The sequence below is a fragment of the Balaenoptera borealis genome, assembly GCF_965194805.1.
Source record: "Balaenoptera borealis genome assembly, chromosome: X".
Lineage (NCBI taxonomy): Eukaryota > Metazoa > Chordata > Mammalia > Artiodactyla > Balaenopteridae > Balaenoptera > Balaenoptera borealis.
In genome coordinates, this window is record NC_138881.1 from 34,224,402 (window position 1) to 34,239,443 (window position 15,042).

General features: G+C 40.5%; 2 protein-coding genes across 4 annotated transcripts in view; one reads left to right on the forward strand and one right to left on the reverse strand.

Annotated features, from left to right (window-relative positions):
* SYTL5 (synaptotagmin like 5) overlaps positions 1-15,042 on the forward strand; it is a 288,224-nt gene that overhangs the window by 252,905 nt on the left and 20,277 nt on the right. The gene's annotated exons all lie outside the window — the stretch shown is intronic.
* The window catches only part of SRPX (sushi repeat containing protein X-linked), a 105,522-nt gene that overhangs the window by 11,548 nt on the left and 78,932 nt on the right, over positions 1-15,042 (reverse strand). For both annotated transcript variants that reach the window (XM_082378208.1, XM_082378207.1), the window contains one exon: positions 4,759-4,880. In XM_082378208.1, the coding sequence (XP_082234334.1) occupies positions 4,759-4,880 (122 nt within the window). The remainder of the gene's footprint in view (positions 1-4,758; positions 4,881-15,042) is intronic.

Below are 15,042 nucleotides of genomic sequence, written 5' to 3' on the forward strand. Positions count from 1 at the left end.
CTTCATGGTGACCACAAACCAGAAACCTATAAGAGATACACAAAAGATAATGAGAAAGGAATCTAAGCATACCACTAAATTCATCAAATCACACAGGAAGAGAATAGAGAAGAATGTAACAGAGGAACTATAAAACAGCCAAAAAGCAATTAACAAAGATGGCAGTAAGTATCTACCTATCAATAATTTAAGTGGACTAAATCCTCTAATCAAAAGAAAGAGTAGCTGAATGGATTAAAAAAAACCCACCTATCTATATGCTGCCTACAAGGGACTCACTTCAGATGTAAAGACACACACAAACAAAGTGAAGGAATGGAAAAATATATTCTATGCAAATGGAAACCAAAAGTAAGCTGGATCACTGTTCTTGTATCAGACAAAACAGACTTTAAAACAAAGACTATAATGAGATAAAGAAGGGCAATACATAATGATAAAGAGTTCAATCAAACAAAAGGGTATAATATTTGTAAATATATATGCAACCCACATAGGAGCACTTAAATGTATAAAGCAAATATTAACAGGCCTAAAAGGGAAATAGTAGGACAATGATAGTAGGGGACTTTAATATCCAGCTTACAACAATGGATAGATCATCCAAACAGAAAATCAGTAACGAAACAGCCTTTAACATGTTATACCACATAGGTTTAAACAGATACATACAGAACATCCCATCCAAAGCAATAGAATATATAGTCTTCACGTGCACATGGAACATTCTCTGGGATAGATCACGTTAGGCTATAAAACAAGTCTTAATTTAAAATGATTGAAATCATATCAAGCATCTTTTAAGATAACAACGTATGAAACTAGAAATCAAATATGGAAGAAAACTGGAAACATTCATAAATAATGTGGAGATTAAACAATGTGTTTACTGGACAATCAGTGGGTCAAAGAGAAGTCAAAAAATACCTTCAGTCAAATGAACATGGAAATAAAACATAACAAAACTTATATGAGATGCAGCAAAAGCAGTTCTAAGAGAGAAGTTCAGGGCAATAAATACTTATCAAGAAACAAAAATCTCAAAACAACCTAACTTTACACCTGAAAGAATTAGAAAACAAAGTCCAAAGTTAGTAGAAGTTAGGAAATAATAAGGATCAGAGCAGAAATAAATGAAGGAGAGACTAAAAAGATAATAGAAAAGACCAATGAAGCAAGAGCTGGTTCTTTGAAAAGGTGAAATTGATAAAGCTTTAGCTACACTCACCAAGACAGAGGGGGCTCAAATAAAAATCAGAAATGAAAGAAGAGACATTACAACTGATACCACAGCTATACAAAGGATAAGAGACTATTACGAACAATTATATGCCAACAAATTTGACAGCCTAGAAGAAGCAGATAAATTCCTAGAAAAATACAAGCTTCCAAGACTGAATCATGAAGAAATAGAAAATCTGAACAAATTACTGTTAAGGAGATGGAATCAGTAATCAAAAACAAACAAACAAAAAGTCCAGGACCAGATGGTTTCACTGGTGAATTCTACCAAACATTCAAAGAAGAATTAATTCTACCAAACATTAAAAGAATTAATACTAATCCTTCTCAAACTCTTCCAAAAACTAGAAGAGGAGGTAACATTTCAAAACTCATTTTACAAAGCCACCATTAGCTGGTAACCAAAACCAGACAAGGACACAAGAAAATTACATGCCAATATCCCTGGTGAACACAAATGCAAAAATCTTCAACAAAATACTCGTAAACAGAATTCAACATACATTAAAAGGATCATACAAGTGAGGTTTACTCCAGAGATGCAAAGATGGTTCAACATCTACAAATCACCATGTTATACCATATTAACAAAATGAATGATAAAACTCATATAATCTTAATAGCTGCAGAAGAAGCATTTGACAAAATTCAGCATCCATTTATGATAAAAACCTCTCAACAAAGTGGGTATAGAGGGAACATAACTCGACATAATAAAGGCCATATATAAACAAGCCCACAGCTAACTTCATACCCAATGGTGAAAAGCTGAAAGCTTTTCCTCTAAGATCAGGAACAAGCCAAGGATGCCCACTCTTGCCACTTGTATTCAATATGATATTAGTCCTAGCCAGACTCAGTAGGCAAGAAAAAGGGGGAAAAAAGGCATCCAAATTGGAAAATAAAGTAAAACTGTCATTATTTGCAGATGTCATGATATTATACATAGAAAACCCTAAAGAATCCATCAGAAAGCTGTTAGATTAATAAACCAATTCAGTAAAGTTGCAGGATACAAAATAAGTATACAAAAATCTCGTGCATTTCTATACACTAATAAGACAGTAACAAAAAGAGAAATAAAGAAAAATCACTTTTATAATTGTATGAAAATGAATAAATACCTAGGAATAAACTTAGCCAAGGAGTTGAAAGATGTGTACACTGAAAACAATAGGACATTCCATTTCAAACCTGTGAAGCCTTTGGTAAAACCACAAGGCCAGTGGTTCACTCACTGTGATCCCCAGACCAGCAGCATCAGCAACACCTGGAAACTTGCTAGAAATGCAAGTTCTCAGGCCCTGTCATAGACCAACTGAGTCAGAAACTCTGGGCGTGGGGCCCAGCACTCTGTTTTAACAGCCCTCCTGGAGATTCTGAGGCAGGCTAAAGCTTGAGAACCACCGCATAATTCATTTATACAACTTATTTGTTTAAATCATCCTCAGCCTACAGAGGTCTACAGTAGCCCCAACATATAAAACCTGAATGATAGCAGTTTTCTTAAATCAGATTTTTCTATTCTTCAAATTTAAACAATCTAAAAATCACATTAAGATTCTCTCTAGGGCTTCCCTGGTGGCACAGTGGTTGAGAATCTGCCTGCCAATGCAGGGGACACGGGTTCGAGCCCTGGTCTGGGAAGATCCCACATGCCGCGGAGCAACTAGGCCCGTGAGCCACAATTACTGAGCCTGCGCGTCTGGAGCCTGTGCTCCGCAACAAGAGAGGCCGCGACAGTGAGAGGCCCACGCACCGTGATGAAGAGTGGCCCCCACTTGCCACAACTAGAGAAAGCCCACGCACAGAAACGAAGACCCAACACAGCCATAAATAAATAAATTAAAAAAAAAGAAAAAAGTTCAAACCTTTAAAAAAAAAAAAAGATTCTCTCTATATATCTGCAATTCAGAAAAAAAACCCTTTAGTCAATTCTGCAACAGGTTTTTAAAAAAATCATTGACATAGCATATGAGCAGTTAGTTCTAAATAAGCAATAGCTTCACGAAACCTACTTTGAGAATTTTCAATAAAATTTTTCAGACGTCAACAATCCTCTTAAGTTTTCTTCAAATTGAAGTGTTGGTAAATATAGATATGCTCTTAAAGGCTACTATCACCCCTGGAAATAGTAAAGCTGTTTCCATTTAGAGTCATTTACTTACTTAGCACCAACAAGGTACCAGGCACTGTGCTAGGTACTAGGCAGCAAATCTTGAAAACATCTGGTACTGACCTCAAAAGTGTTACCCCTAGGGATGTACTAGATGCAAATGCAGGTGGATAAAAAATGAATAAATAAAAGCTTATGAGTATTCCCAGGCTTCTCCTTCCTTCAGCCAACTAAAGAGAATTCAGGCCTATTTTTCTTTTTCCATCCCTCGCCTTCTGAGTTTTTGACCCTGGTGTAGATGGGGCAGACTCTCTTTGCGTGCAGAGAGGTATAAACCAAACATGTGGAGGGTCAGAAGGCAGATGGAAAATAAGGAAGTTAGAAAAAAGAAGCTATTGTGTCAATCTGTAACATCACTTGCTAAGGACATATTTCTATCATAATCTCTCAAGGAATTTCTGTGAACCTCTTTGAAAATCTGTGATAGGGTTCACCACATTCTATTTCATTTTCTTCTCCCTGGGTATATAGAAAGACTACATTTCCCAGTCTCCCTTGAAGGCTGATCGCAATCATGTGATGAGTTCTGGCCAAGGGACTGAGAGACAGCAATTTTATGCTTCCAATATGAAGCCTAAAAAAAGGTGGCATGGTTTGTTTTTACTCTTTTCCCCCTTTGCAGAAACCTGAAAGTAATGTATTCTGGGATGTTGATTCTACAAGATGGTGGAGCCACCAAGAGCTTGGGACCATGAGATTATATAGAACAGAGATCTGCCCCCTCCCTTGCAGAGTGTGAGAGAAAAAGGGGAGAAAGGAAGATTTTGAGGAGCTCTGCTTTACGCTAATTGTCCTTTTCACAGTGGTCAAAAGATACAAGTAAAAATTTGGCTTGCTCTGAAATTACCTTTTGGCTGTTGAATTCTGCTTTTTTAATGCACCATTACTCAGAGTCTGAACACCATGATTCTGGCTTTTTAAGTGTCACCAAAAGTTGTTAAAATGGGACTATGGACAAGTGCCCTGGAAGCATGGAGGAAAAAGAGGCCAAGCCTGGAAAGGCTAAATTGGAGGCCTGCCCTCTTAAGAAGACCAAGGATTGCTTAAATCCTTTTTGCATTCTGTCCCCTTCCCATCCCACTCCCACCAAGGGGAAAAAAAAACAAAGACAAAGCAAAAACACCTGGAGGGGGAAGGAACCCTGGTAATTACCCACTGCATCATGTATTTGGACAAGCAGCCACATGCCAATTAATATTGTTATCATACTCCCAGAATAAAAGTAATTAAAGGTTGAAGGTTGCCTGGAATCAAGAATGAATAGAGAGAAATCAGGGAACCTGATCAGAAAAAAAGCACTTTTATAGGTAATAATACTTAAGAACAGAACTTCCCCCTACCTGAGCTGCAGAGCTAGGGCTGGAGGCATAATCTTTGCTCCTATCCTGCCGATGAGGGTCGGGAACACACCTACCAGCTCCACTATGGTGATGTGTCGAAGATCCAGGCCACATTGTGCTTGCTGGAAAAAAAAAAAAAAAAACCCCAAGCAGGGAGGTGTGAGCATGGTTAAAGAAAATTCCATGTCAAACTACAGACCCACAGGAGCAGTACTGTTCTGTTTGGGGAAGTTTATTTGCCCACTCCAAACTGTCCTGAAGATAGCTGAGAAATTCGAGTTCAACTAGTGGCTATAAAACCTAAATACCTTCCCACAGGAATCATTCAGAAATGGCTTGGCAATGAGATTTTGAAAACCTAAGCAAAATGGCAGTGTATGTATTTCCAGATGGGCTGAGACTTTGCATGAGTCAAATTTCCTAAAAAGTGTCCAAGACCACCCCAGAGGATTCTAATTTGTCTTTGCAAGGACAAAAGAATATTTCCAGTATCCCACTATCTGCCCTTTTCACCCCTCACACCCGCCTGCCCGAAGCCCCCCCCAACATGAGCATGGTGAAGAAATAAGGATAAGCAATTCCAACCCTCATCTGATGCCCTGGTTTTTTACATCTGGTGACCTGGCCCTGGCAGTTGCCACCCAGGGACAGCCCTCGATGGCCTGGCTCTGGTGACCAGAGGGGCTGGAATTCCTGGGTCCCATGCAACTCTAACAGTTCTTGGTGGGCTACCACCCCTGGGGCATTGCACAGACAGCAGACTGAAACACACCCCCAGTTTCTGTGGAAGAGGCCTCATTTTTTGTCCTGGATCATCAACCTTAAGGGCAGGCTTCAGGCTTGGCATACATCTAGAGGCCTACAGAGAGGCCCTCGGGGAACGTAGGCCAGGGATGCCATCTTTATGTTCTCCCTCTGGAGATTTCCTCTGCTACACCCAGGCAGGGGAGGTGATACATGGCCCCACCCACTACAGATTGAGGCCCCTGGCCCTTCCAGACCAGAAAGCCTGTTTGGGAAAATTTGAGAGCTGCCTGAAGTGGGCCCTCCCAGTGCCACCCAGGCATGAGCCCAAGTTATAGCCCTAGGCACTGTGGAGTGTGGCCCCCATCTGATAGGAAGGGTTTGTGAGAACACCTGGAAGCTGTGTAACCCAGCAACTCTTAAGCTGAGAGGAGAGTGGGCAGAGCTGATGGCTGCCAGGGCAAACAAACTGGCCCTGTTCAGCCAGGGAACTTGCGGCATGAGTTGGCTTGAGTCAAGGCCACCAACAAAGAGCATTAGTGGCACTTGAGGTGTTTTTCCTGCTGTGCCCAGGAAGCGAAGCTGATTCACAACCTCACTTATTACTGAATACTACCTTCAGACCACCTGACCAAGAAACCTAACCCTAACACACAGGAAGCTGCATCACCCATCTAACAGCCCTGCTTATGGTGGCGCTTGAATAGAGTACAGCCCATGGCTTTCTCTGTCTGCAAAGGAAAACTGGTGGCCTCACCTAACCAAAATATTCAGTGCACACTCTTGCCTGATTTGAGTCCCCAGACAATGAGCCACGCAGGCCCTGGGTCCCATCCTGCTGCTTTGCCAGGGCAGGGAAGCTAATTCATAGCCCCACCTACTGCTGGGTTTAGTAGTACCCACTCCAAAGCATTTAGTAAGCCTGATCAGAATCCAGACAGTCATGAAGCCCATCCTACAGCTGCATTTGGGCAGGGAACCAAGATAGCAGTCCTATCCAGCTGTTCTCAGCCAGTGGCACGCCCCCACCCCTAACCTCAGAGCTCGAACAGATGCCTTGCCCAAACTGACACTAATAACAGGCCCCACCTGCCCAAGGATGTTACCAGCAGACACGTCCAGAAACCTAAACAGAGCTGATTGGTGAAGAATTGTCTCTGCCAAAGTAAACCTTAAAGTCTGGAAAAAGAGATCACTTATTCAAATGAACAGACACTAGTATAAAGAATCAAGGATCATGAAAAAGCAAGTATGTATGATACCACCAAAGGTAAGTAATAAAGGGCCAATAACTGACCCTAAGGAAATGGAGAGCTATGAACTTTCAAAGAATTCAGAATAATCATCTTAAAGAGGTTTCGTGAGCTACAAGAACAGACAACTAAATGAAATTAGAGAAGTAAACAAAATGAGTTCAACAAAGAAATATAAACCATGAAAAAAATCACAGAGCTGAAGAATAGAATAACTGAACCAAAGAATTCAATAGAGAGCTTTGGACTTCCCTGGTGGTGCAGTGGTTGAGAATCCGCCTGCCAATGCAGGGGACACGGGTTTGAGCCCTGGTCAAGGAAGATCCCACATGCCGTGGAGCAACTAAGCCCGTGAGCCACAACTACTGAGCCTGCGCTCTAGAGCCCGTGAGCCACAACTACTGAAGCCCGTGTGCCACAACTACTGAAGCCCGTGCACCTACAGCCCATGCTCCCCAACAAAGAGAAGCCACTGCAATGAGAAGCCTGTGCACCGCATCGAAGAGTAGCCCCCACTCGCCACAGCTAGAGAAAGTTCACGCGCAGCAACGAAAACCCAATGCAGCCTAAAATAAATTAAAAAAAAAAATAGAGAGCTTCAAAAGCAGACTCAACCATGCAGAAGAATCAGAAACCTGGAAAACAGGACATTTGAAATTATCCAGTCAGAGGAACAAAAAGGAAAAATAATGAAAAAAGATTGAAGGGAGCCTAAGGGACTTATGGTACACAAAGAAAAATATTCGAATTTTTGGAATTCCAGAAGGAGAAAAGGGACAAAAAGTGTATTTAAGTCAATAATGGCTGAAAACTTCCCAAACCTGGGGAGAGAACTAGACATCCAGATCCAAAAGGCCCAAAGGATCCCAAATAGGTTGAACCCAAATAGGGCTACACCAGGACATATTATAATTAAATTTTCAAAAGTCAAAGTCAAAGAATTTTAAAAGCAGCAAGAGAAAAGAGAGAAGTTACATACAAGGGAACCTCCATAAGACTATCAGTGGATTTCATAATGGAAATTTTTCAGACTAGAGGAGAATGGTAGGACATATTCAAAATACTGGGGGTGGAGGGGGACTTCCCTGGCAGTCCAGTGGTTAAGACTTTGCCTTCCAATGCAGGGGGTGTGGGTTCAATCCCTGGTTGGGGAGCTAAGATTCCACATACCTCACAGCCATAAAACCAAAACATAAAACAGAAGCAATATTGTAACAAATTCAATAAAGACTTTAAAAATGGTCCACATGAAAAAAAAATCTTAAAAAAAAAATGTTGGGGGGAAAACTGTCAACCAAGAAATTCTACACTCAGTGAAGCTCTCCTTCAGAAATAAAGGAGGGATAAATACTTTCCCTAAAAAACGAAAGCTGAGAAAATTCATCATCACTAGACATGCTTTACAAGAAACGTTATAGGAAGTTCTTTGAGTGGAAGTACAGTCAGCCCTCCATATCCATGGGTTCTGCATCCACAAATTCAACCAACCATGGACCACGTACTGTGTGTACAACTGGAGGATCCATGGATGGGGAACCCACAGATACAGAGGGCTGACAATGGGACATGAGCATCCACAGATTTTGGTGTCCGCAGCAAGTCTTGCAACCAGTTCCCTGCAGATACTGAGGGATAAATATAAAAGGATGATAATTAACATCATAAAAACATAAGAAGGCAGTGTAAAACTCACTGCTATGGAAAATATAGTCAAACTTGGATTCTGTAATATGGTAATAGTGGTATGTAATTCACTTACAGCTCTAGTTTAAAAGTTACAAAACAAACATGGTCAATGGAGACAAGATGGCAGAGTAGGGGAACACGAGCTCACCCCTTCTTACGAAAACACCAAAATCTCAACTAACTGCTTAACAACCATCATCAAAAAAAAATGCTGGAGGGACTTCCCTGGTGGCGCAGTGGTTAAGAATCCGCCTGCCAATGCAGGGACAGGGGTTCGAGCCCTGGTCCAGGAAGATCCCACATGCCACAGAGCAACTAAGCCCGTGTGCCACAACTACTGAGCTGTGCTCTAGAGCCCACGAGCCACAACTACTGAGCCCACATGCCGCAACTACTAACGCCTGTGCTCCGCAATGAGAAGCCCGCGCACCGCAATGAAGAGTAACCCCCGCCTGCAACTAGAGAAAGCCCACACGCAGCAACGAAGACCAAATGCAGCAAAAATAAATTAAAAAAAAAAAAACAACACTGGAACCTACCCAAGAAGATACCCTACATCCAAAGACAAAGAAAAAGCCACAACAAGATGGTAGGAGGGGCACAATCAAATCCCATACGCACTGGATGGGTGAACCACAAACTGGAAAATAATTATACAACAGAAGTTCTCCCACAGGAGTGAAAGTTCTGAGTCCCACATCAGGCTTCCCAGCCTGGGGGTCTGACAATGGGAGGAAGAGCCCCCAGAGAATCTAGATTTGAAGGCCAGTGGGGTTTGATCACAGGAATTCCACAGGACTGGGGGAAACAGAAACTCCACTCTTGGAGGGCACACACGAGGTCTCGTGCTCACCAGGACACAGGGGAAAAAGCAGTGACCTCATAAGAGACTGGGCCAGATGTACCTGCTAGCAGGGTTTCCTGCGGAGGCGGGGGCAGGAGGGGGCAGCTGTGGTTCACTGCGAGGACAAAGACACTGGTAGCAGTAGTTCTAGGATGTACTCATTGGCGTGAGCCCTCATGGAGGACGCCATTTTCTCATCAAGACCTGGCCCCACACAACAGCCTGCAGGCTCCAGTGCTGGGACACCTCAGGCCAAACAACATTAAACGCTCCAGCATTCACATTATCGAAGTCCCAGAAGGAGAAGAGAGAGAGAAAGGACCTGAGAAAATATTTAAAGAGATAATAGCTGAAAACTTCCCCAACATGGGAAAGGAAACAGTCACCCAAGTCCAGGAAGTGAAGAGAGTCCCAGGCAGGATAAACCCAAGGAGGAACACGCCAAGACACATAGTAATCAAACTGACAAAAATTAAAGACAAAGAAAGAACATTAAAAGCAACAAGGGAAAAGCAACAAATAACATACAAGGGACTCCCCATAAGGTTATCAGCTGATTTTTCAGCAGAAACTCTGCAGGCCAGAAGGGAGTGGCACGATATATTTAAAGTGCTGAAAGGGAAGAACCTACAACCAAGATTACTCTACCCAGCATGGATCTCATTCAGATTTGGAGAAATCAAAAGCCTTACAAACAAGCAAAAGCTAAGAGAATTCAGCACCACCAGACCAGGTTTGCAACAAATGCTAAAGGAACTTCTCTAGGCAGAAAAGAAAAGGCCACAATCAGAAACAAGAAAACTACAAATGGAAAAGCTCACTGGTAAAGGCAAGCATACAGTAAAGGTAGGAAATCATACACACAAATATATCAAAACCAGCAATTGTGAGAAGAGGAAAGCACAAATGCAGGATACTGGAAATGCATTTGAAATTAAAAGAGGAGCAACTTAAAACGATCTTGTTTATATATAGACTGCTATATCAAAACTTCATGGGAATCACAAACTGAAAATCTACAGATCACAAGAGAATAGAACAAAAGAAAAAAGACCTACAAAAACAAATCCAAAACAACTAAGAAAATGGCAATAAGGAACATACGTATCAATAATTACCTTAAACATAAACAGATTAAATGCTCCATCCAAAAGACAGACTGGTTGAATGGATCCAAAACCAAGACCCGCATATATGCTGTCTACAAGAGACCCCCTTCAGATCTAGGGGCACATACAGACTGAAAGTGAGAGGATGGAAAAAGGTATTCCATGCAAATGCAAATCAAAAGAAAGCTGGAGTAGCAATACTCATATCAGACAAAATACACTTTAAAATACTGTTACAAGAGACAAAGAAGGACACTACATAATGATCAAGGGATCAATCCAAGAAGAAGATATAAGAATTATAAATATATATGCACCCAACATAGGAGCACCTCATATATAAGGCAAATACTAACAGTCATAAAAGGAGAAATTGACAGTAACAATAATCATGGGGGACTTTAACATACCATTTTCACCAATGTACAGATCATCCAGACAGAAAATCAATAAGGTACACAGGCCTTAAATGACATATTAGACCGATGGACTTTACTGATATTTATAGAGCATTCCATACAAAAGCAGCAGAATACATGTTCTTCTCAAGTGCACATGGAACATTCTCCAGGACTGATGACATTCTGGGCCACAAAGTAAGCCTCGGTAAATTTAAAGAAAATTGACAACATATCAAGCATATTTTCCAACCACAACGTGAGGAAAAACTATAAAAAAACTATAAAAAAACACAAACACATGGAGGTTAAACAATATGCTACTAAACAACCAATGGATCACTGAAGAAATCAAAGAGGAAATTAAAAAACACCTGGAGACACATGAAAGCACAATGATCCAAAACCTACAGGACTCAGCAAAAGCAGTTCTAAGCGGGAAGTCTATAGCAATACGATCTTACCTCAGGAAAGAAGAAACATCTCAAATAAACAACCTAACCTTACACCTAAAGCCACTACAGAGAAAGAAGAACAAACAAAACCCAAAGTTAGCAGAAGGAAAGAAATAAAAAGTCAGAGCAGAAATAAATGAAACAGAGATGAAGAAAACAATAGAAAAGTTCAATGAAACTAAAAGCTGGTTCTTTGAAAAGACAAACAAAATTGATAAGCCTTTAGCCAGACTCATCAAGTAAAAAAGGGAGAGGGCCCAAATCAATACAATCAGAAATGAAAAAGAAGTTACAATGGACCCCACAGAAATACAAATGATCATAAGAGACTACTACAAGCAACTATATGCCAATAAAATGGACAACCTGGAAGAAATGGACAAATTCTTAGAAAGGTACAACCTCCCAAGACTGAACCAGGAAGAAACAGAAAATATGAAGAGACCAACCACAAGTAATGAAATTGTAACTGTGATTTAAAAACTCCCAACAACCAAAGTGCAGGACCAGCTGGCTTCACAGATGAATTTTATCAAACATTTAGAGAAGAGTTAACACCTATCCTTCTGAAACTATTCCCAAAAAACTGCAGAAGTAGGAACGCTCCCAAACTCATTCTATGAGGCCACCATCACACTGATACCAAAACTAGACAAAAATAGACAAAGATAACACACACACACAAAATAACAGGCCAATATCACTGATGAACATAGACACAAAAATCCTCAACAAAATACTAGCAAACAAAATCCAACAATACATTTAAAAGGATCATGCACAACGATCAAGTGGGATTTATCCCAGGTATGCAAGGATTTTTCAGTATCCGCAAATCAATCAGTGTGATACACCACATCAACAATTTGAAGAATTAAAAATCCTAAGATCATCTCAATAGATGCAGGAAAAGCTTTTGACAAAATTCAACACCCATTTATGATAAAAACTCTCCAGAAAGTGGGCATAGAGGGAACCTACCTCAGCATAATAAAGGTCATATATGACAAACCTACAGCTAACATCATACTCAATGATGAAAAGCTGAAAGCATTTCCTCTAAGATCAGGAACAAAACAAGGATGCCCACTCTTGCCACTTTTATTCAACACAGACTTGGAAGTCCTAGTCACAGCAGTCAGAGAAGAAAAATAAAAACAATCCAAACTGGAAAAGAAGTAAAACTGTCACTGTTTGCAGATGACATGATACTATACATAGAAAATCCTAAAGACACTACCAGAAAACTACTAGAGTTCATCAATGAATTCAGTAAAGTTGCAGGATACAAAAATACACAGAATTCTGTTGCATTTCTATACACTAACAATAAAATATCAGAAAGAGAAATTAAAGCAACAATCCCACTTATTATCACATCAAGAAGAATAAAATACCTAGGAGTAAACCTACCTAAGGAGGCAGAAGACCTGTACTCTGGAAACTATAAGATGCTGATGAAAGAAATTAAAGATGACACAAACAGTTGGAAAGATGTACCATGTTCTTGGATTGGAAGAAATACTATTGTCAAAATTACTATACTAGGGCTTCCCTGGTGGTGCACTGGTTAAAAATCCACCTGCCAAAAAAAAAGAATCCACCTGCCAATGTAGGGGACACGGGTTTGAGCCCTGGTCCAGGAAGATCCCACATGCCATGGAGCAGCTAAGCCCATGCACCACAACTACTGAGCCTGCGCTCTAGAACCCGCGTGCCACAACTACTGAAGCTTGCATGCCTAGAGCCCGTGCTCCACAACAAGAGAAGCCACTGCAACGAGAAGCCCATGCACCGCAATGAAGAGTAGCCCCCACTCACCGCAACTAGAGAAAGCCCGCATGCAGCAATGAAGACCCAACAGCCAAAAATAAATAAATTAAAAAATAAATAATTTTTAAAAATTACTATACTAACCAAAGCAATCTACAGATTCAGTGCAATCCCTATCAAATTACCAATGGCATTTTTCACAGAATTAGAACCAAAAAAAATCTTAAAATTTGTGTGGAGACACAAAAGACCCTGAATAGCCAAAGCAATCTTGAGAAAGAAAAATGGAGCTGGAGGAATCAGGCTCCCTAATTTCAGACTATACTACAAGGCTACAGCCATCAAAATAGTATGGTACTGGCACAAAAACAGACATATAGATAAATCGAACAGTATAGAAAACCCAGAAATAAACCCATGCACCTATGGTCAATTAATCTACGACAAAGGAGGCAAGACTATACAGTGGAGAAAAGACAGTCTGTTCAATAAATGGTGCTGGCAGCAAAGGAAACCATAAACAAGAAGAAAAGACAACCCTCAGAATGGGAGAAAATATTTGCAAACGAATCAACGGACAAAGGATTAATCTCCAAAATATATAAACAGCTCATGCAGCTCAATATTAAAGAAACAAACAACCCAATCCAAAAATGGGCAGAAGATCTAAATAGACATTTCTCCAAAGAAGACATACAAATGGCCAAGAAGTACATGAAAAGCTGCTCAACATCACTAATTATTAGAGAAATGCAAATCAAAACTACAATGAGGTACCACCTCACACCGGTCAGAATAGCCATTATCAAAAAGTGTACAAACAATAAATGCTGGAGATGGTGTGGAGAAAAGGGAACCCTCCTACACTGTTGGTGGGAATGTAAAATTGGTACAGCCACTATGGAGAACTTAAAGTATGGAGGTTCCTTAAAAAACTAAAAGTAGGGGCTTCCCTGGTGGCACAGTGGTTAAGAATCCGCCTGTCAATGCAGGGGACATGGGTTCGAGCCCTGGCCCAGGAAGATCCCACATGCTGCGGAGCAACTAAGCCCGTGCACCACAACTACTGAGCCTGCGCTCTAGAGCCCGCGAGCCACAGATACTGAGCCCACATGCCACAACTACTGAAGCCCTTGTGCCCAGAGCCTGTGCTCCACAACAAGAGAAGCCACGACAATGAGAAGCCCGTGCACCGCAATGAAGAGTAGCCCCCGCTCACCACAACTAGATAAAGCCCGTGCACAGCAACGAAGACTCAACACAGTCATAAATAAATAAATAAATTTATAAGGGAAAAAAAAAACTAAAAATAGAGCTACCATATGATCCTGCAGTCCCACTCCTGGGCACATAACTGGAGAAAAACATGGTTCAAAAGTATACATGCACCCCAATGTTCATTGCAGCTCTGTTTACAATAGCCAAGACATGGAAGGAACCTAAATGTCCATTGACAGATGAATGGATTAAGAAGATGCGGTACATATATACAATGGAATATTACTCAGCCATTAAAAAGAATGAAATAATGCCATTTGCACTAACATGGAGGGACCTGGAGATTATCATACTAAGTAAAGTAAGTCAGACAGAGAAAGACAAATATCATATGATATTGCTAACATGTGGGATCTAAAAAAAAATGATACAAATGAACTTATTTACAAAGCAGATACAGACTCATAGACTTAGAGAATGAACTTATGGTTACCAGGGAGGAAGAGTAGCGGGGAGGGATAGATTAGGAGTTTGGGATTGACAGGTACACACTGATATATTTAAAGTAGATAACCAACAAGGACCTACTGTATAGCATAGGAAACTCTGCTCAATATTCTATAATAACCTAAATGGGAAAAGAATTTGAAAAAGAATAGACACATGTATAACTGAATTACTTTGCTGTACACCTGAAACTAACACAACATTTTTAATCAACTTTACGCCAATATAAAATAAAAAAATTTTAAAAGATAAGGTAACTTAAGAAAAAAAATGGTAAAAATAACTAAAACTACAGTA